This window comes from Muscardinus avellanarius (assembly GCF_963383645.1).
Source record: "Muscardinus avellanarius genome assembly, chromosome: 11".
In the NCBI taxonomy this organism is placed as follows: Eukaryota; Metazoa; Chordata; class Mammalia; order Rodentia; family Gliridae; genus Muscardinus; species Muscardinus avellanarius.
In genome coordinates this window covers 79,102,770-79,129,698 of record NC_137797.1, presented here as the reverse complement: position 1 = coordinate 79,129,698, position 26,929 = coordinate 79,102,770, and the positions used below count along the sequence as shown (strand labels likewise).

The window sequence follows — 26,929 nt, the reverse complement described above, 5'->3', positions numbered from 1 at the left end:
AAGTTTAAGTATTCTCTTGTGGACTAGAGACCAAAGCAGCGATTTGAAACTGTAACGCACCTGCCACAGGTACAAGATGTCCTATGTCCTGTTTACCTGGCACCATCCAAGGAGGGTAAATTGGAGGAATCACACCTTTCAACTGTTAATCAGATACTGTAAACAGCAGTAGGGTTTTCATTTACATGGCAAAGAAAGCACTTTTAAACTATTTGAGCAATTTTCCTATGGGAGAAAAAAAAAATTCCAATGGTTAATGGCCAAGTTTTAAACAAATGATCTCTGTAGCTACTCATTTAAGAAATGATACAGTTTTTGCCCTTGTGTCCCTTTTTCTTCTTGGACTTAGTTGTCCTCTGACCAAACTGAGGGGTGGGGAGTGCGGACGTTGGACTAGAAAGGTCATCTGTGTAGTAGGCAAATCTCTGTGGCCGGGGTTGAGGGATCGGTTGTCCTAGAAAATATCCTTCTTCTTCTGAGTCAGAGGAGGAGGTTGAGGAGGAACACCAAGAATCATCATCCTCATCGTAGAGTCCCAGAAACCTGTTCATCCCTGGGGTCTGCAATGCATAATCGGATGTGGCATGGGCATACTGTCCATAGAGGTCAGCATTCTGAATGTATGCTTGGATCTCCCGGGCACTTTTATTTTGGATAAATTTCTCATAGTTATCGGGAGTGTAAAGCCGCAATCTGTCCTTGGGGGAGTATTTTCTTTCTGTGACAAGATTCAGGGCGTTGTCGGAGCGGGATTTCCTACTTCTCCTGCGGCGATGATGATGAGGCCTGGATCCCCTCTCTTCAAAATGGTAGACGCGCCTCCGAGTCCTTTCACTCATCGGAGGCTGCCTGATTTCAATGTTGTCATAGCTTCCATTGTCAATGACATCGTCCGAAAACTTGACCTGCTGTGGTCTAGACTGAGATTTGGATCTTCGGAGCACCGGCAGATGTACTGGTTTCTCTTCTGGCATGATTTTTTCTGGACACAGCTCCGAACTTAGACTTTTTAAGGACTCTGCACTTCTGTGCAGCATGGACGAGTTCAGAGTTCCCATATTGCTCATCTTCTCACACTCTTCTGCCTCCATCTCCTCAAAGTTTTGTAGAGAATACAGTGATGGCCTCGGCTTGCTTTCTCCATCCACTGAAGCCCCTAGAGAAGGAGCCAAGACAAGACATCATTCAAAAGTCCTAATATTCTGACAGCTATTAAAATCTATCAAAAGAAAACATTTCATAGAAAATTTCCAAATTCAGTATTTGATTAAAACCCACGAGTGAGGGGCTGGGTCTGTAGCTCAGTTGTAGAATGCTTGCCTAGCACACTTAAGGCCCTGGGTTCCATCCCCACCAGGGAAAACCAATGTGTATCATTTACAATTGAGATGTGTGGACTTCATTATCAAGACAAGGGAAATAGTGACTCTCTTATGAGCCCTGCTGTTTTGAGCCAAAGATTATCATATGGCATGAGCAGCAAAAGTTGAATAGCTCTTCATTGATTTATTTTATTGCGGGTCTGGGGATGGAACCCAGGGGCATTCGACCTCCGAGCTACACCCCCTGCCCTATATTTTATTCTTTATTTTGAAACAGGGTCTCATCAAGTTGCCGAGAGCATCACTAAGTAACTGAGGCTGCCCACAAATCGTGATCCTCCTGTCTCAGCCTCCCGAATGCTGGGATTACAAGAGTGCACCACCATGCCCGGCTCTTCATTGGTTTATTAACAAGCTATGGAAGCTTCTGTGCCTTGACCCATTAAAGCCAAACTGTCTTATTTGAATAGCTCCCAAATCAGCCATTCCCTTTGCTTCCATTTTGGGTGTCTTCCTCATCCTGGACACTGCTTGTTTACATATTGTTTGTGGTTGGTTTTTACAGTGGCAGACTTGAGTACTTACAGTAAAGTATATATGACCTAAAGACCAGAAGAGGTTTGTGCAGCCTGACCTAGACCTTTTCCTGGTGGTCTCTACCTTCAAAATAAGCCATTTCTAGATTGATCTTATTTTAAAACTTTGTTATAATAAAACCTAGACAAGTTAAATGCACAGGTCAGTCTTGGCAAATGGCAGCCACTACAGCCTTTCCTGACCATACTACAATAGACACCTTTACAGAGGACTGTGTGTCATTAATTGTATAAAAAATGCTGCACGAGGCAACCTATCTGTGTGCAAAGAATTATTGCAAATATGAAATTGATAAGCTGCTGGGCTCTTGGCCACATCTTGCCTTTATAACCTCTGCAACATTAAGCAGTTAGCCTCCTGGTAATTCAAGTTTCCTCCTATGTAAAATGTAATAATATCCACTCTGTACTGCTCAGGGTCATTTCAAGAATAAAATGTGGGTAACTGATATGAATGTGCTTTGAATACATTTAATACTTTATAATGAGAAGAAAATGTTCACATACTTTTGAGCTATTTCTTGCCACAGTGCAATTTGGGAAAATGTAAAAAAAAAGTGCACAGGCCAATTTTAATATTTAAAAGTTCATATAGTACAATCTAATAGTATAGAAATTTTCAGACACAATCCAGTTGTAGACTCTCTTACCCAAATAAATCAGTTTTAAGCTAGGAACAATACCTATTTCAAAAGACCTGCTGAAAGGTTTTTTGGTTTTTTTTTTTTTTTTTTTTGGTGGTACTGGGGTTCCTGGAAACCCTCTACTTCCAGGCTACACTCCCAGACCTATTTTATACTTTTAAAAAAAAATTTGGAAACAGGGTCTCTTAAGCCAGCATGGCTGGCTTCGAACCTGTGCAATCCTCCTGTCTCTGCCTCCCAAGCGCGGGGATTACAAGTGTGCACCACCACGCCCGGCGTTGCTGGGCACTCACCTATATAGATACACATTTGTTTTGCTATAGTGTTTAGGATGTAAATGTAACATGCTTCCTTCCCTTGGTTCAGAGGGTTTTTTTGTTTGTTTGTTTGTTTGTTTTTGCAGTAGTGGGATTAAATCCAGGGGCATTCTATCTCCAACCTACATCCAAGCCCAATTTTTTATTATTTATTTTGAAAAAGAGTCTCACTAAGTTGCAGAGGGCCTCACTAAGTAGTGGAGGCTGGCCACGAACCTGTGGTCCTCCTGTCTCAGCCTCTCAAGTACTGGGATTACAAGTATGGGCCACCACGCCTACCTTGGTCCAGAATCCCTACTAGTGCTGAACTGCGATTCTTTTGAACTTTTTAGAGGGTGTGTGTGTGTGTGTGTGTGTGTGTGTGTGTGTGTGTTGCTGGGGATTGCACTCAGAGGCATTCTACCCCTAGTCTGATTTTATTTTTTATTTAGAGAAAGCTCACTAGGTTGCTGAGAGCCTTGCCAAGTTGCTGGGGCTGGCTTTGAACTTGCAATCCTCCTGTCTCAAGCTTCCCATGAGATTTCAAGCATGTGCCACCACGCCTGGCTAGTGGCTGCTTTTTAAAATATCCCCACAAAATCCCTGGACTGGATACCTGTGATATTAGACAAAGCCAGAGAATCCATGGAGTCCCGAACACTTTGCTCTGGTTTCAGGTCTGACAGACACTCCAGGGAATCTTCATACCACTGTGTTTGGTCGTGATTGTAGCCTGAAGCACCATGCTCCAGGTCCAACTCCTGGAGCCTTCTACTGCTCGCAGGGCCTGGGTGGCTACCATAGGCAGAATCACCCAGTCCGTCCTGTGACTGGGCCCAGTACATATCAGACTGGTATTTTTTACTTGCAAGGCTCTGGTGATTTTGCTTCAACTCAGTCTTATTTTTAACCATGTTATCTGATATCCAATGCTCACTGGCTCTAATATCCATCTCGCTGGGCTGCTGCTGGAAGAGGCTTTTATCCCCAAACTTGAGAAGCAGCTGTGTCATATAATCTTCATGCTCGGCCCACTCTTCAGGGTCTTCTGGGCTTTCGTGCTCTACTCTGCCTTTCCAGAATTCTTCATTGGCAAAACTTGCTCCTTGCCTAGTGAGACTCAGATCATCCAGCTTCCGAGAGAGCGTGTCATCGGCATTGCCTGAGAGGCCAGGAAACTTGTAATTGAGGGCAGGGGACAAGAGGAGAGACTGCCTGCACTGATCTGCGGACCGGCTGCTTTTACCCATTCGGATGCTTCTTCTAGAGTCTCTCGATCGGGCTGACTGGAAGGCAGAGTCAGAAGAATCCGAGGCATGGATGTCTTCACCGAGGCTGCAGGACTTTGAGCAATAAATCTGACCTTGTTTGGGAAGGAAGGGGCATCCCAACAAAGAGGTCTTACACTGGGCACACGAAAAGCACGCTTCTGTGGCATGCCAGTGCTGCCCATCATAGGTCATCTGTGCGTGGTCAACACCTGTTTTGAGAGAGAAGAGGTTATGATGTAATGCTTAGAAGAAGGAAGAAATGGATGAAGACAAGCAGGAAGACTAGAGGAAACTCTCAGATGATGGCAATGTTCTGTATCTCAGTCTTGATAGGGGTATGGGTTCCACGTGCACAATCAATCCTCGATGTCGATTATGTTTTGTGAATTTGCTAACTCACTAAAACTTATCTGTAGCCCCCAAATTGATGCCTATAACATGCGTATGGTATCGGCCACATGCAGATTCCTAGCTGAGTTCAAAGGGATGCTCTAAGCTTGCTTGAGGCTCCCCGACTATAAACAAGTGTCCTACTAATAGTCTGTTTAGAGCCACATTCTACAGAAAAAAACACATGTATCAGTAAGCTAATTGTGAGTGATGGTCCTGTTGGCTGCATTATATAATCACTTGAAATGGCTTTAACCCAAAACTCACTTGCAACAAGGTTATGTATCGGCGGGTTAATGAAAATGTTTTATAGGTCAATGGTAGACCACCTGCCTAGCATATGTGAAGCCCTGGGTTTGATCTCAGCACCAGTGAAGGGAAATCTTGTGCCTAGAGGCTCAGAGAAACCTTCATCCTATATTTATTTGAAGAGCAGTGGCTCAATCTCCACAAACTCAGTGTTCACCACAGTGAATGAGAATTGACTATATATCCTTTTGTCAAAACTCACAAAACAAACATTTTGGGTCTGTATGTTTTGCTGCATATAAATTATATCTCTTTTTTGGGGAAGGGTGGTACTGAAGATTGAAACGGACATTCTACCTCCAAGCTATACCCCTAATCCTTCTGATTTGGGGTCTTGCTAAATTGTGTAGGCTAGCCTTGATCCTATGATCCTCCTGTCTCAGCTTCCCAAAGTATCGGAATTACGGGCCTGCATGAGATATACCTCAGTGTTTTTAAAAAGTAAATGAAGAAACGAGGCTGTGGGTGATCACAGGTGACTGGTAGCTAGGGCAAGTTGGGTTACGGACTTACCAATGTGTTCTCCACAAGTTTCACAGTACTCCGCGTACAGAGACTCAAAACAGCCGCAGCAGAAGGGGCGACCATCCTTCATGATGTACCTTTGTCCCCCCAGGACCGTTTCACACTCAAGGCAGCAGAAGTGCTTCATGTGCCAATGACGACCCTCTGCTTCTGTGCACTCATCAGCAAAAATGATCTTTAAAAATAAACATGAAATCACAGCAGTAAGAAAATCAGCGTGAATCAGAACCAAGTGTGTTTTCTGGGCCACTGACAGACACTGGCTGTTAAGTCAGATAGGGAACCTTGGGTCTTACAGCCACAAGCTAACAGCTAATTTGACTTAGCTGCACAACAAGAGCACAAACTGGGAGCACTGAAAAAGGGAAACTAAATAAATCCTCGCTTACTTTTTAATTTTTTAAAATTTTATTTATTTATTTATTTCTTTGTTTGTTTGTTTGTTTGTTTATTTTGCAGTAGTGGGGATGGAACCCAGGGGCATTCTACCTCTGAGTGATACTCCCAGCCCTATTTTTTTTTTTTTTTTTTTTTTGGTGGTACTGGGGGTGGAACCCAGGGGCATTCTACCTCTGAGTGATACTCCCAGCCCTATTATATATTTTATTTGGAAACAGGGTCTCACTAAGTTGCTGAGAGCCTCACTAAGTAGCTGAGGCTGGCTTCGAACCTGCGTGGTCCTCCTGTCTCAGCCTCCCAAGTGTGGGGATTACAAGCGTGCGCCACCACGCCTGGCTTATTCTTTAATTTGAAACAGGGTCTCGGAGTTACAAAGGGCCTCACAAGTAGCTGAAGCTGTCCTTGAACCTCAGTCCTCCTGCCTCAGCCTCCTAAATGCTGAGATTACAAGGGTGCGCCACCTCGCCTGGCTCCTCACTTACATTTGAGAAAACATTTCTACATTGGAGGTAATTCGTTTGGTCATATTTTTGTTCCATGATAATGCTTTGGTGGCATAATCTGGCAAAAAGCACATTAGCACTTAAATTTAGTGGTCTATGTGTGCTTTGCTAGAAAGAAAACTCATTGAAGTATAGAGTCAACATAGTCTTGGTCACACAGATGCTGGCATTGTGCCAACAGCACTCATGAAGTAGATAAAGCTTCGCTTGACTGGTGGCCACCTCTAAGGTCCTAAGACTAAGGATTTTTAAATTTTTGGTTTAAAAAAAATGTCCAAAGCTGAGTGTGGTCACACACGCTTGTAATCCCAGCATTTGGGAGGCTGAGACAGGAGGATCGCAGGTTTGTGGCCAGCCCCAGCTGCTTAGTGAGGTCCTCTGCAACTTAGTGAGACCCTGTTTCAAAGAATAAAAAATAGGGCTGAGGGTGTAGCTCAGAGGAAGAATGCCCCTGGGTTCCATCCCCAGTACCGCAAAAAGAAAAAAAGAAAAAAAAAAAAAAAAAGAATGTCCAGCCAGGCATGGTGACACATACCTGTAATCCAGGACTTTGAAGGCTGAGACAGGAAGTTCAAGGTTAGCAGGTTCAAGGACAGCCTCAGCAACTTAGATCCTGTTTACAAACAAAAACTGAAAAGGGCTGGGGACTTCCGGGAAGATGGCGACCGAGAAAAGCGGGGCTTAAGAGTCCCGCTAACAACCAATCTCCATTACCACAAAAAGAGCGCCTTTCATACCCAGAAAACACCATCACCAGAAAAACAAAAAAAAAAACCACCAGGCTCCAGAGAGAAAGCGGACTGAGAACAGAGCTCAGGGCCACAGAGGAGACACACGCGCCCGAGGACGCGGCAGCAGCGTCATACTGCCGGCGGCAGCGGCGAACTCATCGGACGGCTACAGCAAGCCAAGGTGAGCCGCTGCGGAACAGCCAGGCGGGATCTTTCGGCGCAGAGAGGATTTAAAGCTCCCAGTGGCTGAGCTCAGCACACGCTGCAGGGATTCAGAGTGGAAATCAAAACCAGAGAAGAAAAAATACGCCAGCCTCATGGCCGAGGGCGTGGCAGAGGCGCCATATTGCCACCGGCGGCGGCAGCAGCAGTGAATTCACCGAGTCCAGTACAGCTACATCTGCGTACTCAAGAACAGTGAGTCAAATTGCGGGCCACAGAGGAGAAATCGCAGTATTGGGCCTCCTGGGACTTGACCCAGTGAGGGAGTGGTGGTGGCAGAGATATCACAACATAGGAGAACGTGCAACCTGGCACCCCCCATAGTTTAAAGCAGCCTCTATCGACTCCCTGGGTCGGAGACTCTGTGATACAACCCAGTAAAGGAGTAGTGGGGTCTGAGATAATACAGACTCGAGATCCAGAGCACCTTAAGTGAAGCCATAGTGACCCAAGGGAAGAACCCAGAGAAGGCACAAACCTCCGAAATCATGGGAAAGAGGAATAACACTGGAGTAATGAATGTGCACAACCCCACAACATCAGAACCTGATAAAACAGAAAATCAGAGATTTCTAGAAGATCAAATCAGGAAAATAACTGTAGAAATAATAGAGGTGCTTCGAAAAGAACTCAGAGAGAGCCAAAAAGAGATAAAGGATGCAATTAATGAAGTAAAGGCCTCAATTCAAAGCACAAACAACCGATTAGACCACATGGAGAACAGAATGTCGCTCTTAGAAGATGAGCAATGTGACGGGCCCCGCCCATCAGCCAGTAAGTCCGAGAGCTAAGATGGCGCTGAGCGGAAATCTTCCCCAGAGCACTTAGGTGGTAAACAGCTTTCAGGAAGTGACGACAAGAGCATGAGATACACGGGAACACCGCATGCCATAGGGCAACAGCCAATGGACTGGCTGTTGCCATGAGTTGTGCACGTGAACAGTCTGCTGATTGGCTGTTGGGCTCTATATAAGGGGAAGATTTCTGGGAGGGAGAAGGAAAAGAAGAGAAGATTTACGGGAAGAAGATTTGCGGGAACTGTACAAGAACCTGGGGTAATAAAACTGCTTGAGGAAGATCGTGTAAGAGTCGTCACTGCGCGCGACAAGTGGTTGGCCCGTACGGGGACCTTCGCTTTGATCAGAACCTCGGCAGTCCAGGGCAGCCGGCTGGTAAGTACTCCTTGACTCCGGAAAGGGAGGAGGAGGCTCCGTTTACGGAGGGTTATTTTCCCCGATCAAAGGGGGCTCCATTAAGGAGGATATTTAGTAAATAAGGCTCGCGGATAAGCGAGGCTCGCGGAAAAGCGAGGAACAGCGCTGTATTTTCCCCGATCAAAGGGGGCTCCATTAAGGAGGATATTTTTTAGTGTAAGTAAGTTAGAGAATCGGGCTGGTCCTGATTCGACAAGATGGGAAATAGTCCATCTCACCCATTGCATAAAGCATTGAAAGCTTTGTTGAAAAGTAGAGGCCTAAAGCTTAGGGACAAGACAATACAAGATTTTCTCGAACAAATAGATAGGGTAGCGCCATGGTTTACAGTATCAGGGAATCTTTCTTTGGCAAGCTGGGATAAATTGGGAAGAGACGTAGAACGCGCCGAAGAACAAGGTATTGTCACAGGAGGGACTCGGCCGCTTTGTCGGCTGATTCGTGCCTGTTTGGAAGAAAGGCGCTTTAGAAAATTTGTGCAGGAGGGCCAGGCAGCTTTAGACGGTGTAAAAGAGGAACGTTCAGCTTCCTCTAAAGTGGCCAGTGAGGAGGATTCAGAGTCAGAGGGGGAGGATGAATCTGAGGAGGAATTAGAGGCCATTTGTAAACAAGTGAAAGCTTTTGAACTGATTAAAGAGGAAATTTCGCCTCCTCCGTATAACCCTTCTGCGCCCAGAGCAGGAGAAGGTGTCTCTTTTAGTAGTCAGATGTGGAGAGATGCGGGAATTTTTTTAGCAAATCAAGCTTTCCCAGTTTTCCAGCTGCAGGAGGGGGGAAATCGTTATCATGAGCCTTTGGACTTTAAAATAGTTAAGCATCTCGCAGAGTCAGTTCGCACATATGGGTCGTCAGCTGCTTTCACTATAGCAATAATAGAGAGTTTACATCGCTATGCCATGACCCCAGGAGACTGGCAAAATTTGGTTAGGGCCACCTTAAATCCTGGCCAATATTTGGATTGGAAAGCTTATTATATAGAATATGCCACTGAACAAGCTGCACGTAATCGAGCAGCAGGAAATTCAGCCTGGGATATAGACATGCTGATGGGCCAAGGACGATTTGCTAATCAACAGCTTGGGTATCCACAACAGGTGTATGAACAAATCAACAGACTCGCTACCCAGGCCTGGAAGGCCCTCCCTAACAAAGGAGAGGTATCTGGTAACCTTACAAAGATTACTCAAGGATTGACTGAACCCTTTTCAGACTTCGTTGCCCGTTTAGTAGAGGCTGCGGGAAGAATTTTTGGGGATTCTGACGCGGCCATGCCGCTCATTAAACAATTGGTCTATGAGCAATGCACTAAAGAATGCAGACAGGCCATCACTCCTTACAAACATAAAGGCCTAGAGGTGTGGATGAAGGTGTGCAGGGAACTCGGAGGACCCTTAACCAATTCAGGACTTGCTGCAGCCATTATACAGGCCTCCGGACAACAAAGTAAGAATAGTACCAAAAATGGCAATTGTTTTTCCTGTGGAGCGACAGGACACTTAAAACGAGATTGTCCTAAGTGTAGGGCGTCCCAATCTTATCCTTCTCCTCCTGAGTATTGTCGTCGATGTAGAAAAGGAAGGCATCCTACTTTTGAGTGCCGTTCGGTTAAAGATATCGATGGCAACCCCTTGCCCTATACTGGAAAGCAATCATCAAATACTCAGACAAAAAACGGGAGGGCGGGCCCTCGTTCCCAGGGCCCACAAAAATATGGGAACCCTCAGGTGTATGGGGCCATGGAGACACAGCCACCTCAGTGGCCCAATTTACAGCCTCCGGAACAGTCCGGCGAGCCACTCCAGGTTCGGCAGGATTGGACCTCTGTGCCACCTCCAGGCTGGTATTAACGCCACAAATGGGGGTTCAAATTATTGAAACAGATTTTCAAGGTCCTCTGCCACCTAATTCTGTTGGCTTACTTTTTGGAAGGTCTTCCTCTACCATGAAAGGACTTGTAGTCCATCCGGGGGTTATAGATGAGGATTATACCGGTATTATCAAAGTGATGGTTTCAGCGCCCCGGGGTATCGTTGCCATTTCCCCTGGGGATAGAGTGGCACAGTTACTTTTGCTTCCCAGTCTACATGGTATGTTTCCTTCAGCAGAGGGACGACGCGGTATTGGTGGGTTCGGTTCTTCAGGAAATGAGTTAATATCTCTTGCCTTTGATATGGGAACTCGTCCCTTGATAACCTTGGACGTGGAAGGCAAGCAAATCCTAGGACTTTTAGATACTGGGGCAGATAAAAGTGTCATCGCCTGTAAAGATTGGTCATCTTCATGGCCCACTCAAAAGGCTACCGGAGAACTTAGAGGTTTGGGTTATGCTAAAACCCCTGACCTCAGTGCTAGGGCTTTACATTGGAAAGATCAGGAGGGACATAAGGGGCAGTTTGAACCCTATGTGCTGGAGCTGCCAGTTTCCCTCTGGGGAAGAGATTTATTAGTGGACATGGGATATTCCTTACAAAATACATCTTATTTCCCCCAAGCCCATAATATTCTCCTTCGCCAGGGCTACCACCCTTCCTACGGGCTGGGAAAACACCTCCAGGGACGTAAAAGCCCAATTCCTACTAAAGAAAAGAGTGGTCGCGAGGAACTGGGTTTTGTGCAGTAGCCACTGAGGAGGCAATTCCCATTACCTGGAAGACGGGAGATCCAGTATGGGTTCCTCAGTGGCCTCTCTCCCGTGAAAAGCTTGAAGTAACAAGGAAATTAGTACAAGAGCAATTACAGTTAGGCCATATCCGGCCATCCACCTCTCCTTGGAATACCCCGATTTTTGTGATAAAGAAAAAATCTGGAAAATGGAGGTTATTACACGACCTCCGAGCCATAAATAGCCAAATGCAGATTATGGGGCCAGTCCAACGAGGGCTTCCACTCCTCTCTGCTATTCCGAAGGAGTGGCCACTTATCAGCATAGATATAAAAGATTGTTTTTTCTCCATCCCTTTAAATCCTGCGGATACTCCTCGTTTTGCTTTTACTGTTCCCTCTATTAATCAAGAGGAAATTGACAGTAGATATGAATGGGTGGTCCTCCCACAAGGAATGGCCAATAGCCCTACCCTCTGTCAATTATATGTAAATAGTGCTCTTGAGCCCGTAAAAACCAAATTTCCAGAAATTCGGTGTATTCATTACATGGATGACATTTTGTTAACCACAAAAAATCCCTCCATACTTGAGGAGGCTTATTGTCACCTTGTAAAGATTTTGGAAACTCATCAATTATTCATCGCCTCAGAAAAGGTACAAAGAGGAGAAAATATACACTTTCTTGGCAACATTGTTCTCCCCCATGCAGTCCTGCCTCAAAAATTAATCATCCGCACTGATCAATTAAAAACCCTCAATGATTTCCAAAAACTGTTGGGAGACATTAATTGGGTTCGACCCTTTTTACAAATTCCTAACCATGCCTTGAAACCTTTATATAATCTGCTCGTAGGCAATCCTCAATTAGATTCTCCTCGCGTCCTTACCGATGAGGCCCGCCATGCGTTACAATTAGTAGAACAAGCACTTACGAAAGCGTCTCTCCGTCGAGTGACCCCTGGACAGCCATTATGGGCTTGTATCCTGGCCACTGAAAAACAGCCTACTAGTGTTCTTTGGCAACAAGGACCCCTTCTTTGGATTCACCCCAAAGTCTCCCCTCAAAAGGTAGTTGAATATTATCCCACCAGTGTAGCAAGCCTTGCCCTTAAAGCCATTCAGCAGTGCATCCAACACTTTGGCAGAACGCCCGATAAGCTGGTGGTACCGTACACTGCTCTGCAAGTACAAACGCTGGTAGCCACTATTGATGATTGGGCTATACTTATGTGCTCTTTCAGTGGTGAAATAGACAATCATCTTCCCAAAGATCCATTGTTACATTTTGTTCTGGAACATCCTCTCATTTTCCCATTGGTCACTAAAAACAAACCTGTAGCTAATGCAATTAACATTTTTACTGATGGATCCAAAACTGGTGTGGGGGCCTACCTAATAGAGGGAAGCGATCCTGTTATCATCCAATATTCACATACCTCTCCACAACTGGTTGAATTAAATATTGTTTTAGAAATTTTTAAGAGAGTTTCTTCTCCTTTCAATTTATTATCAGATTCACAATATGTGGTTAATCTGGTTAGATCGCTTGAATGCGCGGGTCAACTCTCTTTACATACTCCTATTCATTCTATGGCTAGCCAAATCCAGATTTATATACATTTAAGAAAGACACCATTCTTTATCCAGCACGTTAGGGCACATACTGGATTACCTGGCCCTATTACATATGGAAATGATCTAGTAGATAAACTCACCAAGATACATATGATTTTTTCTCTTACTCAAATGCAACAGGCACAGGCATTTCACCGTCAATATCATGTAAATTCTAAAACATTACAACAGCGATTTAAAATCCCTCGACATCAGGCTCGGGAAATTGTAAAAACCTGTAATGCCTGTGCCCCTTTTTTACACCCCTCACATGTGGGCATTTGCCCACGAGGCTTGCTCCCTCTACATCTCTGGCAAATGGATGTAACTCACATATCTGAATTTGGAAAATTGAAATATATCCATGTTTCCATAGATACTGTCTCTGGAATTATTCATGCATCTGCTCATGCCGGGGAAAAGGCACATGACGTCGTCAATCATTGCCTTGAGGCCTGGGCAGCATGGAATATGCCTAAAGAAATAAAAACTGATAATGGCCCGGCTTATACTTCCCAAAAATTCACATCCTTTTGTTCACAGATGGGAATAACTCTAAAGCATGGCCTTCCGTACAACCCTCAGGGACAGGGTATTGTGGAACGCGCCCATCGTACTCTTAAAGAATGCTTGATAAAACAAAAAGAGGGAATTGGAACCAATATGAAACCGAAGCAGCGCCTATCCTTAGCCCTTTTTACTTTGAATTTTTTGCAATTAGATGTCAATGGCAAGACTGCTGCCGATCGTCATTTTGCCCCCTCGGGTACGAGCCAGGGTTTCGTGCGTTGGAAGGATGCCCTCACAGGGCAATGGAGGGGACCTGACCCAGTGCTCACATGGGCCAGAGGCTCTGTTTGTGTGTTTCCACAGAACGGCGCCGATCCTGTCTGGGTTCCAGAGCGGCTGACTCGTCTGGTGAAACAAAAGGATGATGAGCCATCGACTGATTCTTTTGGGGACCATGATACTGTGGAATTCCAAGGATAGGAAGTGATCCACAATGGGGGCTTTTGACTGCTTTTTCTTTTCTATTGCCTTTGAGTCATTCTGCTCAAGTTCTTCCCCGCTTAATCCTTTTACCTTTTCCCCTTAAAATTGGCACAGGAGCAAATTCTACTTTTGCAGGTTATAATTTTACTTATTAGAGCCTGACCATGGCCTTTCATTCTAACCTATTTGATCTGTGGCTTCTTTGTGGGATAAATGGCAGTTGCACGGATTTAGCTCCCCTTGTCATGATTAATGATAATGCGTTTATTGCCGCTAATCTTTCTTGCGAGCTTTCTGCATATCCTACAGATAACCGGTCATCGAAATTTGACAATTTGACAAGACGGTTGCGGTTGGAGATCATCAAAACCAATACTACTCAAGTTGACCCGGTGATGGCCCGCACCTTGATGTCCTGGATCCAACAAGCAGCTCGTCATTTAAAAGAGTGGGCTGGACTGGGTGCTCTTGGTCTTTGTCTGGTCTTACTGTGTATCTTATGTCTCTACTGTCTTAGAAAACTAATCCGTCAGCGCGCTACAGATCAAGTGCTCATAGCTCAGGCATTTGCAGCCATGGAGTTGGGACAATCCCCTCAAATATGGCTTGCGGCGATGGGAAAGTCTTAATGACAGGATGCCAGCTAGGACTGCACTCGGGACCCCGGGAGGGTGCATCCCGAGGAGGGCATGCTCAACTGCATACGGGTTGCCACTGATTCTTGTCCCGTCCCTGGCAAAAGGTGGTGGGCCTAGAAGCCCCTTCCAAACATACAGGGGTTGAGTCCTCTGTCCTCTCCTGTCTGAAAAAACAAAAAAGGGGGAACTGTGACGGGCCCCGCCCATCAGCCAGTAAGTCCGAGAGCTAAGATGGCGCTGAGCGGAAATCTTCCCCAGAGCACTTAGGTGGTAAACAGCTTTCAGGAAGTGACGACAAGAGCATGAGATACACGGGAACACCGCATGCCATAGGGCAACAGCCAATGGACTGGCTGTTGCCATGAGTTGTGCACGTGAACAGTCTGCTGATTGGCTGTTGGGCTCTATATAAGGGGAAGATTTCTGGGAGGGAGAAGGAAAAGAAGAGAAGATTTACGGGAAGAAGATTTGCGGGAACTGTACAAGAACCTGGGGTAATAAAACTGCTTGAGGAAGATCGTGTAAGAGTCGTCACTGCGCGCGACAGAGCAATCCAAAAATGAATGCATAGTTTCTAATCTAGAAAAAAATATCCAACAGCAGGAATCTGACATTGAAGAAATATGGGCCCATCTTAAGAGAGCTAACCTAAGAATAATTGGATTAGAGGAGGGAAAAGAAAGTGATACCAAAGGGATCAACAATCTCTTCAAGGAAGTAATAGCAGAAAATTTTCCAAATATAGAGCAAGAGGTTGATACACAGATCCAGGAAACTTATAGAACTCCCTTTAGACAGGATCGGAGAAGAGGATCCCCACGCCATATAATTGTCAAAATGACCAATGTGGAAGCCAAGCAGAGAATCTTAAAGGCAACAAAAACAAAGGGCCAACTGACATTCAGAGGCAAACCAATTAGAATCACTCCAGACTTCCCAAACCAAGTCAATGAGAGCCAGAAGGGCTTGGAGTAACATATTCCAAACTCTGAAAGAAAACAACTTCCAGCCAAAAATTTCCTATCCAGCAAAACTTTCTATCAAATTAGATGGAAAAATAAGAAGCTTCCATGACAAACAGAAACTGAAGGAATTTATGTCTTCAAAACCAGCGCTAGAGAAAATACTCAAAGAGATTAACTACAAAGAAGAAATAGGTAACACTCACCAGAACCAGAGAAACAAGAGCTTCCATCCAACAGACAACTAAGATTGGTTATCTGTGGAGATTCATTATTTATGTTAGTCTTTTACCTATCTCTAAGTTGTATTGTTTACCTTTATTGTTGTTAATTTTTAGGATTTCTAGTTGGAATATTAATATACCTTCAGATATAGCATTTGGAAATATTTTATCCAATTCTATTAGTAACTTTTAACTCTGTTTACATTGTCTTTGGATATACAATATTTTCTTTTATTTTTTAGGGAGTTTGTATATTCTTCTGTTGCCTGTGCCATTGAAATCATATCCAAGAAATCACTGCCAATTTCAATGTTGTGAGGTTTTATGACCCAGATTTTCTCCTAAAAGTTTATAGTCTTAAGATTTATATTTAGGTCTTTTATCTATTTTGAGTTAATACTTGTATATGGGATTAGGTAAAGGTCCAATTTTATTCTTTTCCATGTAATTATTATTTTTCAACAATATTTAGTTAAAAGATTATTATTTCCACCACCAAATGTTCGTGGAAACCTTGTCAAAAATAACTTGACAATATAGGGAAGAATTTAGCTCTAGGCTTGTATTTAACTCCAATGGTCTATATATCTGCCTTTAGAACAGTACTACACTGTTTCAATTATTGTAGCTTTATATGGTTTGAAATCAGAAAATATATATCTGCTAGCTTTGTTCTTTTTCAAGATCGTTTTGGGTATCTAGAATTCATATTCCATATTAGGATAGATTTTTTTCTGAAAAATAAATATATAAATATATGATAGTTTCACCTAAAAAAACAGAAAAAAATATGCTCTAGTAAGAAAGAAAGCAAAAAGAAATATTGAAATGCTATCTTTAAATCATCAAACGCTTGGTATCAGACAAATGAAACTGTTATGTGAGATTATCATTTTTAATTTTGGATAAATTGCTATAATACTAGATGTCAACCACTAAGCCAAGCATGGGAAGGAGGGATGGGGAGAGAATGGGGTGGGGATCGGGTGGGGGCTGACTGGGCGATGTGTGCATGTATGTCTACAAAAGTTTGTATCCCACTATGATGTATGAATACAGTGCACCAATAAAATAAAATTAAAAAAAAAAAAAGAAAAAGAAAAGGGCTGAGGATATAGCTCAGAGGTAGAATACTCCTTGGGTTTGATCCCCAGTACCACCCCCTCAAAAAAAATGATAAAGTTCAAATAGCACATAATTGAAAAAATAAATGCCTGAAGTTTACTTTCATGGAAAGTAATATAATGAGGTACCCTAGGTTAGCTCTTGGAATAGAACAAGGACATTAGTAGAAAAACTGGGGAAACCTATAGTTTTAGCTACTTGTATTAGACCAGTGTTAATTTCTTAGTATATATATGGTGATTATGTAAGATGCCAAACATCATGGGACTTTCTGTAAATTTAAAGTTACTTGATATATTTATGTATTTACTTTTGGTACTGGGGATAAAACCCAAGGCCATTCTACTTCCAAGCAACACCTCCAGCCCTGTTTACTTTTTATTTTGAAAGAGGATCTCACTAAGTTGCCGAGGCTGTCCTCAAATCTGCAGTCCTCCTGTCTTAGCCTCCTAAGTATTGGAATTATAGGCATGTTCCACTGTGCCAGGCTTAAAGTTACTTTAAAAGGCTTAAGAAATTTCCTTTTATACCCCCATCCCTTCTGACATGCCCCAGAGACAACCACTGTTAACCTAGTATGTGTCTTTCCATACCTTTTATGAGTATATGCAAATAGATACACTATATTTGGGTTCCTCCCCTCATATTTAACAAAAATAAGATAAGCTACTACTCTTCTGCAACTTGTTTTACTCCACATTTCAAAGGACGCCATACTTACAAAGGCCCAAAGACACCTGCCACCCTTCCTTTATTATGTACAAATTCCTTTGTATGAATGTACAGGGTTCTCCTGAAAACATGCACACAGAAGAAACACCAGGAGACGTGTATTTTGCCCAGCTGTGAACAGTGGAATATTGGCTGGCTATCAGCTTATTTTTTCCACCACTGGGGGCTGGATGAATTTTTTTACCTCGTCACATGCTGAGCACCGTGGTTTGAGCAGTTCTGCGTGGTGCCTGCCGCAGTGAATTTTTCCGTCCTGATAAAAATAGATGAGGTCGACCAGCAGCTCGTTGCACGTGAAGCAGACAAAGCAGGATGGGTGCCAGCACACGCCAGGGCCCGCGCGGGAGGCGAACACTGCGACTTCCCCTCCATTTATTTTCAACCCACACTGAAAACAAAAGATCAAAATGTAAAATGGTCCATTGTGTGTGGGGGTGGGTGTTACTGGGGATTGAACTTCGGAGCATTCTACCTCTGAGTTACAACTCCAGCCTTTTTTAATTTTTTATTTGAAACAAGATCTCACTAGGTTGCTTAGGTCTTGCTACGTTGCTGAGGGTGTCCTCAAACCTGCAATTTTCCTGTTTCCGCCTCCCGAGTACTGGGATCACAAGTGTGTGCCACCATGCTGGGCCTTTTAGTGAATTTGTTTTTCTTTTTGTGATGCTGGTGATAGAACCCAGGGGCCTTCTACCTTCGGGCTATACTCCCAGACCTATTTTATATTTTATTTGGAAACAGGGTGTCAAGCTAAGTTGCTTCGAACCTGCGAGATCCTCCTGTCTCCGCCTCCCAAGCACTGGGTACAAGCATGTGCCACCACTCCTGGCCTGGGCCCTCTTTTTTAATGGATTAAAAATCATTAAACTGTATTATCAGCTTTTCCTACTTTATAACAAATCCCAGGAAAGCTTTTATTTTTGTCTCCTCTTAGTGATTAAATGGCCCCCTACTTCTGGCTTACTTGTGATTCTCAACTGTACTGAACATGTCTCCTATAAACTACTATACTAGGCCATTTTTTTTTTTTTTTTTTGGTGGTACTGGGGTTCCTGGAAGCCCTTCTACCTCCGGGCTACACTCCCACACCTATTTTTTAACTTTATGTGGAAACAGGGTCTCTTAAACCAGCGAGGCTGGCTCCGAACCAGCGTGATCCTCCTGTCTCTACCTCCCAAGCGCGGGGATTACAAGCGTGCGCCACCACGCCCGGCTTACACTAGGCCATTTCTGAGTAATTTGATCTGATTCTTATTAATAGTGTTTTTCCTGGGCCAGCCTTCTACCAAATACATCTCCTACTCTGAGAATGACCAGAAGAGATTGTGAATGTCTTCCTTATGTCTGCATTTTTTAAATGGCAGGTGTCCCCTAGCGTCTCCCTCCACACCAGGATCCAGTGTGAGGTTCACCTGGTGCTTACATCTGGGCACACTGAGTCCTGCGCTCAGGCACAGCAGAGCAGCCAGCTGGCAATGTGCATTGCTATGAAATGGAAAGTTAGGTTCCTGGTTCTTGCTTGGGGGCCCTGGGGCCTGGACCGGGCATCACCTACCCGGCTCGTTCCATCCCCGCTCCCACCAGCCACTCCTCCAGGAGGGCGCTACCTGCTCGCACACGGCGTGCATCACTGCTCGGGACAGAAGTTTAATTGCTCCTCTTCCGAGTGCCTCTTTCTTCCGCTGAGCACTGAACACCTGCAGTTCTTTTTTCTCCTCTTCACTCAAAGACTGGCAGTACCGCACCTTTATGGAAAGGGAAATGGAACCCTGTGCTGGAGCACACCATCCTCCTCACCCACTCTTTATCTCCAGAGTTAAGAGTTTCAAGAAATCAAACAGCAAGGTTAGCTGCCCGACCTCATGAATCCTCAGTTTTAAAATGGCACCATATCTAAATCCTGTACCCTGTCTAGAAAAAGGGAAATGCAACCTGAAGAAATAGTCTTGTTTTACTCATTTTTATGTATGTATGTGAGTATTTATTTATTTGATTCTAGGAATTGAACCCAGGCACTCTCTGCCTCTGAGCTGGGCCTCAAGCCCTATTCTACTGTTTGAAACAGGGTCTCGCAAGTTGCCGAGCATCTCATCAAGTTGCTGAGGCTGCCTCAGACCTGCAGTCCTCCTCAGCCTCCCAGCTCCTGGGTTACAGGCATGTGCCACCATGCCCAGCTTGTTTTACTCACTTTTCAAATATGAAAAGTTTAAACCCTTATCATCAAGAGCCACTAAAGAATAAGACATTAACATTTCTTCAAAAAGTTCAACTTGTCAATTGCCACTTGCACTCCACATTCTACGGCACTCAATCCAATTCAGGACGAACTACTACAAACAAAAGGGCACAGAGACCTCCGGAATTGGGAGCTCCTGAGAACTGGTGGGCGGCTGCAAACACTATAAAACTAACTTGTGTCAAGTTTATTGCACCCATGCCCTTTCTCCCAACTCTGAAAGGAATGGAAAGCTCTATTCTCAGGCCGAATTGTAAATGAAGAAAGGCCTCACAGCAAGGAGCTGGGGCTTGTGAAAAGCATCTCCGTGCTTGTTGTGTATTTGCTTTTTTCTAATTAGCCTTCTTCCTCTTGCTTTACCTCATTATCATGGGGTGGCAACTGGTACAAAAGCTGTTTAATCCGATGTTTCTCTCCAGGGCTGTTAACGTAAGGAACCTTTTCCTCTGGCAGGCACGCAAAATAGAGCTGGATCTGCGGAAGTGACAGAGAATGGCATCAGCACAGAGCAGCCTCACTCTGGGAAGTCACCTTTCCCAAGGCACACGGGCAGGCCTCTTGGGGCTAATGAGAAGCCCAGCTGAGCCATCTCAGCAGAGCTGCAGACCTGTTAGATAACTAGCGTCCAGCTGCTAAACTGCTCTTCAGGAATGCAATTTGTAGTGACAATTGGGGGCATCATAAATTATGCACCATAAAATATGCGCATTTACTGTTCCTCTTCTTCGGCCAGTCTTCCAAGGGTCAGCCATGGGGTTTTCTGGGAGTCCAGGCGAGTCCTGCAGTGGCCACACAGGCTGTGCGGCCCCGTCCGCGATCCAGCCACCCCATGCACACACGTTCAACTTGCTCTCTAAATTTTACGTGTGACATAGACGAAACTGTCTTGTTAAATGCTGTTGAGTCTCCCTGCTCAGGTTCTCAAGCATCAGCTTTCTTAACACCCATGAGTGCTGTTTTCTAAATATCAAGAATCAGTTTCCCAAAGAAAGTGGCAAGGAGCCTTGCTGAGCTGTACTCAGTTCACTTTGAAAGGAGAACTTGATGTTTGTTTTTCTGTTGTCATTGAGGAACGTCTCTTGATGAGTCCTTCAAAGGACAATGCAATTCTGAGAAGGAATTAAAGTGATTCAAGGAAAAAAGATACATTAGGAAGTGGAGGCGCTCTACTTTAATACCACCGCCACACAAAACCTACCCATCCTGGAGTGTAACGGGTCCCGCTATTAAATAGTTTGCCCAAAATACTGCTTTCCCCTCGCTCTTGAGCTGGCACTCTGATTCCCTTGTGCTTTGGCTCTTTACAGTTACACTGTCAGAAAACCAGCCACAGATGTGCCACCTGAGCTAGGTGCTGGGTGAAGAAAGGGGGGACCCTCAAAGGAGCTCCCACCACACAGGAAACAGCCACGACTCAGGAGAAACCATACACCCAACTGTCATCTTTTATTTCAAATGATGCCTTTGTCATTTTAAAAATAGCTATCACCAGTGACTTCTAACAAGTTCATGATTATATGTCCAGAAAATAAAAATAGGCATATATAGCTCATATTTCTAAACAATACAAAGCACAAAATTAACTATTTTTTCTAATCCCCACTTGTGTGTGGGGGGTACTGGGAACTGAACCCCAAGTTGTTACCTCTGAGCTATTCCCCAGCTCTATTTTTTATTTTGAAACAAGATCTCACTAAATTGCTGAGGCTTGCCTCAAACCTGTGATCCTCCTGTCTCAGCCTCCTAAATACTAGGATTATAAGCATGTGCCACTGCACCTGGCTTGGTAATAGATATCTAAATATGCAAAGTTATCTAAAGCACAATGTCTAGCCTGTTCCACTTCAGCTCTGTAGCTGTATTCCAGAGCAAAAATATTACTGAGAACTAGCCTGGAAACTCTGCTACTATTACCTTTTCATTGTCTCCCTTAGTTTTTTTGTTTGTGTGTGTGTGTGTGTGTGTGTGTGTGTGTGTGTGTGTGTGTGTTTTCCCTGGGGATTGAACTCAGTGGCATTCTACTTCTAAGATACACCCTCAGTCCTATTATCTATGTATTTATTTATTCATTTATTTATTTATTTTGTGGTATGGGGGATGGAACCCAGAGGTATTCTACCTCCAAGCTACATCCCAGCCCAATTTTTAATTTTTAATTTAGAAACAGAGTCTGAGTTGCAAAGGGCCTCACTAAATAGCTGAGGCTGTCCACAAACCCAGATCCCCTTGTCTCAGCCTCCCAGATGCTGGGATTACAAGTGTGCACCACCACTCCCAGTCTATTTTATTTTTGAAACAGGGTCTCACTGGGTTAATGAGAGTCTCACTACTTGCTGAGCCTGCCCTTGAACATGTGATCCTCCTGTCAAAGCCTCCCAAGTTCTGGGAGTATAGGCAGGTGCCACCACACCTGTCTACTGAAGGTTTTTTTTTTTTTTTTTTTTTTGAGTGTGGAAAAAAAGCTATGTTTTTTATTTAAAAAATGTAACTATGTAATACAAAATCACAAAAAGTCATATCGTGCTACATAAGGTATTTTTTCTTCTTCTTCTTAGGAGGAAGGAATTATCTGGATGCGTTCCTCCATTCGTATACAGCCAAAGTGAAGGCAGGACATTTTACAGGTCTATCACATCTTCCTAACTGAAAATTCACCTTTGCCATTTTTCTTCCAGCCTTGGCCATATGGAAAGCAGTCTCTTGTGCTCTATAGGACTCCTCAGAAAGGACAAAGAACTGTGTACTACAGCGGCCTCTCAGCTCTGGGAGGTCAACAGGGTTCCATCACTGGACTCAAGCTGTGTTGTTTTCTTTTACCACTCTTTCAACTAAATAAAAACATGCATTCACAGGGTTAGCTGCTGTATAATCTATCTGGTCCTTCCTGAGAAGAACAAAAAAATTTAAGAAAGCAAATGCCCCCCAAGACTTCTGAAAAAGAAGTTAACAACAGCTTACTTCTCCAAGAGAAAAATTCCTCATTTGATCCAAAAATGTGGACCTATCCATGTAAAAATCTGTATCGGTGTAGACACTGTGATGGTTCACTCAGATATGAACTCAACTCCGACATCTCCTCTTTGGGCTTCTATATCACATCAAAGGTCTAAGTGCAAAGCAGGCCCTTTATTCCTGTGCAGTAATTCTTTGTCACAGGATGAGCCAAGATTTAGAGATCCGGGCGACTTTTTAACATTTCTTTCCTTTCAAATTATAATCAATATTTGGAACTGACTCCTGCAGTCTCAACTGTGCTTACAAAATAATCGTCAAATCTGGAAGACATTTTTTAAAAACCCTGAAGCCATCCATACTTGCCATTTATTAAGTCTTCCTGTTTGGAACAAAAGGGAAAGAACTCATAAATACCACAAATCAAGCACCTATCTCAAATTAAAAATCAGCCTTCAACTTGCAAAATAATTTCCTGCGGCAGAAGACCCACATGAGTTGCTTTTTCCTCCTTGGAGATGTCAGCAGGAGAACTGCATCCTAAGTGTTCTCTGTGCTGAACCTGAGAGGTGGGAAAAAAAGGAAAGCAGACTTTTCTCTTTCAAACCATGGAGGTAATGTGTAGAAAGATATACACATTTTAACAGGGAAAGTGGCTGGATACCAGATACAGATCTTTCCACTCTAGAAGACAACAAAGAAATATCTGCCAAGTTCTGAGTTCAGAATTTTGTTTTAATGACAGGCGTATTCATTCGAGTCACCCCTCCATGCTAGTCTGGTATGGAGCTGTACCTAACCTCTGTATTTCTATCTTTTAATAAACTTCTTTAAATCTTTTTTTTAAAAAAAAGAATATTGTTTTAATGACTATAAAAGCACCTACAGGTGAGGAAAATGTTCTTTCTGTGTGTTAAGGATCCTTGCACATTCCAGCAGATGAACTGGGCCTTCCTGGGGCGATCTGCCCCGGGCAGAGGGTCCAGATGGCCCAGAAGTGCCTCACTCCGCCACCTTCGCTCTTTATCCCATCCGCCCCACTGAAGTTTTTTTTTTTTTTTTTTTTTTTTTTGGTGGTACTGGGGTTCCTGGAAGCCCTTCTACCTCCGGGCTACACTCCGAGACCTATTTTTTATATTTTTATCTGGAAACAGGGTCTCTTAAGTCAGGCGGCTGGCTTCGAACCTGCGCAATCCTCCTGTCTCCGCCTCCCAAGCGCAGGGATTACAAGCGTGCGCCACCCCGCCCGGCAGCCCACTGAAGTTTTTAAAAAGGTGAATTCCTCTCTTGAGAGTGACTCATCAAAAAAATCACATAACAAATCCACATGCAAGCCTCTGGATATCACCTATCATGACAACAAAAGTTAAGATCACTGTGGGGTGACTGGATCCAGAGTACAAAGAGGTCAGAAACTTCCACTGAGAAACTTAGGATCTTGAGTAAACTTCAAAGCCATCCAGGCAGAAGTGAGGACTGAGCAGAGCAGTGCACTGCACAGCTGGGCATGGTAGTGCCCACGAGCCACAGCACTGGGGACGCAGAGTCAGGAGATTGCAAGTCCAAAGGCCAGCCTGAGAAACTTAGTGAGAGCCTGTCTCACACTAAAATAAAACAGGCTAGGGATAGCTCAGTGCTTGCCTAGCATGTTCAAGGTCCTGTGATCAATCTCTAGTCCTGAAAACAACAAGAACAACATTCTAAAGTCTTAAATCACTCTGAAAAAAAAAGCAAGACTGCTAGGTTCCTACCTGCTCCGGTCTGAGGCCTGGGGGTACCCAGGCATACTCCTCCAGCGCACAACCAGAATCGTCATCCGACGTGGAACTTCTCTGACACCCGAAGGCCAGCTTGCTCATCTTGGGCTCCATCTCCAAAGGCATAATAGTGGAGTTAAAACCTTGATCTCGATCTCTCACACGGAGGGCATCCAAAATTGGCTGCTGTGGACAGTAGAGGAAGAAACAAATTTGAAACCTAAACATGTTATGCTTGACCCCTAAGGGCTTTTGTTGAACACGTGTTTGAACACAGCTGGGCCCTGAGAAAGTAATCAAAGAACTCATGTCACCACCCTCCCATCCCCAGGGCCATGGAAACTTAAAATCTAGGGCCAACACAACTTGAAAAGAGTCCCCATATCAGCTCAGTGTTTCAAAAAATGCCACCAAAAGCTAGTTTATTTCCGGTTGTTTCTATAAAGGTGAGTCTCTACACATGAATTCATTTGTAAAGTACTCAAGAAAATTGCTTTGCTGATTTTCTAACTTGCTCAGAAATGAAATCCCCGTGAAGTCCTAGGGGTTGTAGAAAGAAGTGTTAGGAATTGGGCTACTTGCCTTGTTCCTTATTATATACCATGACAAGGGGCTGCAGAGACCCCATACAGCCCCCATATTTCCTAAGCAATTCTTTTCACTGAAGTAGTGCTGTCTACTGGGAGTGGGTCCCTGAGGCCAAACTACTTAGGTTCCAGACTTCTGATCATGACACTAAACTTGGTTTACACGCTGAATGGAATGGCACAGTTAAATAAATCCTTATCCATTAAATCCTCAAGCATTCAGTAAGGGCAAAAGTCAGGCACACATTCATCGATGAGTTTGTTCAAAACACAGTAACTGAATATTCATAGCACTAAGTTAAAATAAAGCCCAGTTTTATGACTATTAATGCTTCACTGCAGTATAAGCATTTACAGAAGGGCTATGCGGCACCTACTGTGTGTGAGACGCCATCAGTCGCTGCTGAGTCAAGGAGGACCCTAGATCATCTGAATGAAAAGCCACCTCAGGGCAATCAAGTGTCAAGACAACATTCTTTGCCCTGACACCCAGAAACACTGCTGTTGCCATGGATTGTTTTTGTTTTGTATCTGATTCTTAGAAGTCATCCTTCATGCAGGGCACTAGAAAAATAAAAGAACTTTCAGACCCAAATGGAACTTTTTATACCTGTATCCTCCCCCCAAAAATGATGTAAAGAAAAAAACCTCTAGTGCAACCCAACCATATTAGAGAATAGGGTCAGGGGTGTTAAGTGACTTGCCCAAGGTCACATAGCTAAAAGCCAGAGTCATATTTCCAAAAATTCTTTTGTCTTAATACAACTCTCATTTGCTTCAACATGTGGGAAAGGTAATGAAAACCTAAACAATCTCAGCCCGAGATGAAGTCATTTTTCAGCAGCTATCTCAATGCAACTCTAAATACTTAAATACTGCCTAATGAAATCAGATTATTAAGATGTATAGGTTTTTGGGGGGTTTTTTGCTTTTTGTTTTTGGTGTACTGGGGTTCCTGGAAGCCCTTCTACCTCTGGAATATACTCTGAGACCTATTTTATATCTTTTATTTGGAAACAGGGTCTCTTAAGCCAGCACGGCTGACTTCGAACCTGCGCGATCCTCCTGTCTCCACCTCCCAAGCACGGGGATTACAAGCGTGCGCCACCACGCCCGGCATGTATAGTTTTTTTATACATATGAGGACACTCAAAAACTTAAAATCCTAAGGCCGGGTGTGGTGGCACATGCTTGTAATCCCAACATTCGGGAGGCTGAGACCAGAGGATCGTGGTTCGCGGACAGCCTCAGCTACTTAGGGCCTTTGCAACTCAGTGAGAACCGGTTTCAAAATGAAGAATAAAAGATAGGGCAGGGGGTGTAGCTCGGAGGTCCAATGCCCCTGGGTTCCATCTCCAGACCCACACAAAAACAAAAAAAATTTAAATCCTGATAATTTGCAAATAGAAGGCTAAGCATAAGATCCCGTGGCTATATTTGCCAGCAGGAGGAACCATGCCATAGAGTAGATATTATTCCAACTCATGAATTCAACTACCATTCACCCTGAACCTTGTCTCCCACACTGCCGCCGGGAGGCTGTGACCTCACCAAGGCACCGCCTGGCACGGGCGCTAGTCACTCAGAACTCAACTTAGGAAAGGCTTTCTCAACACGTTCATTCAGACAGCTTCTCAATAAAATGCATGTGTTATACTCAGAAAACATCCTGGATCTCAGTCTTTCCCTTTTGTTTTGAAAACACAACCCCCATGTGTCAAAGGACAAGAACTAGAGATTAAGACTTTCGCTAGTAACTCCAAAGCTGTCACCAGGAGAATGATGTCTTCCATCCAAGTTAACTTGGATCCTGAATCCTGAATGAAATGTGAACACTTTTGTCCCTTTTCGAATCTTGCTGGAAAGGAAACGCTATATTATTCATTCTGCAGACTTAACAAAACACATAACTACTAAATAGAACCTAAAAATAAAATGTCTTTATATTACAAAACAAGAGAAAACACCACAGAGTATGGCAAATTATTGGTTTTCCAAGCAAGCACAAGATGCAGATCGCTGAAGCTCTGAATCGCTTCTACAGCTGTACCCCTTGATTAGCCTTTTGTAGAAAAGGTGAATT

General features: G+C 43.9%; 1 protein-coding gene across 1 annotated transcript; it reads right to left on the bottom strand.

The window, feature by feature from the left end:
• Positions 1–296: 296 nt before the first annotated feature.
• On the bottom strand, positions 297–24,385 carry PRICKLE1 (prickle planar cell polarity protein 1; the record flags this gene model as incomplete). The annotated part of the gene is made up of 7 exons (XM_080705953.1): positions 297–1,156; positions 3,475–4,338; positions 5,342–5,528; positions 17,499–17,702; positions 18,922–19,059; positions 19,911–20,024; positions 24,254–24,385. The coding sequence occupies 7 exons, from the start codon at positions 24,383–24,385 to the stop codon at positions 297–299; spliced, it is 2,499 nt and encodes an 832-aa protein (XP_080562079.1).
• Positions 24,386–26,929: the final 2,544 nt, after the last annotated feature.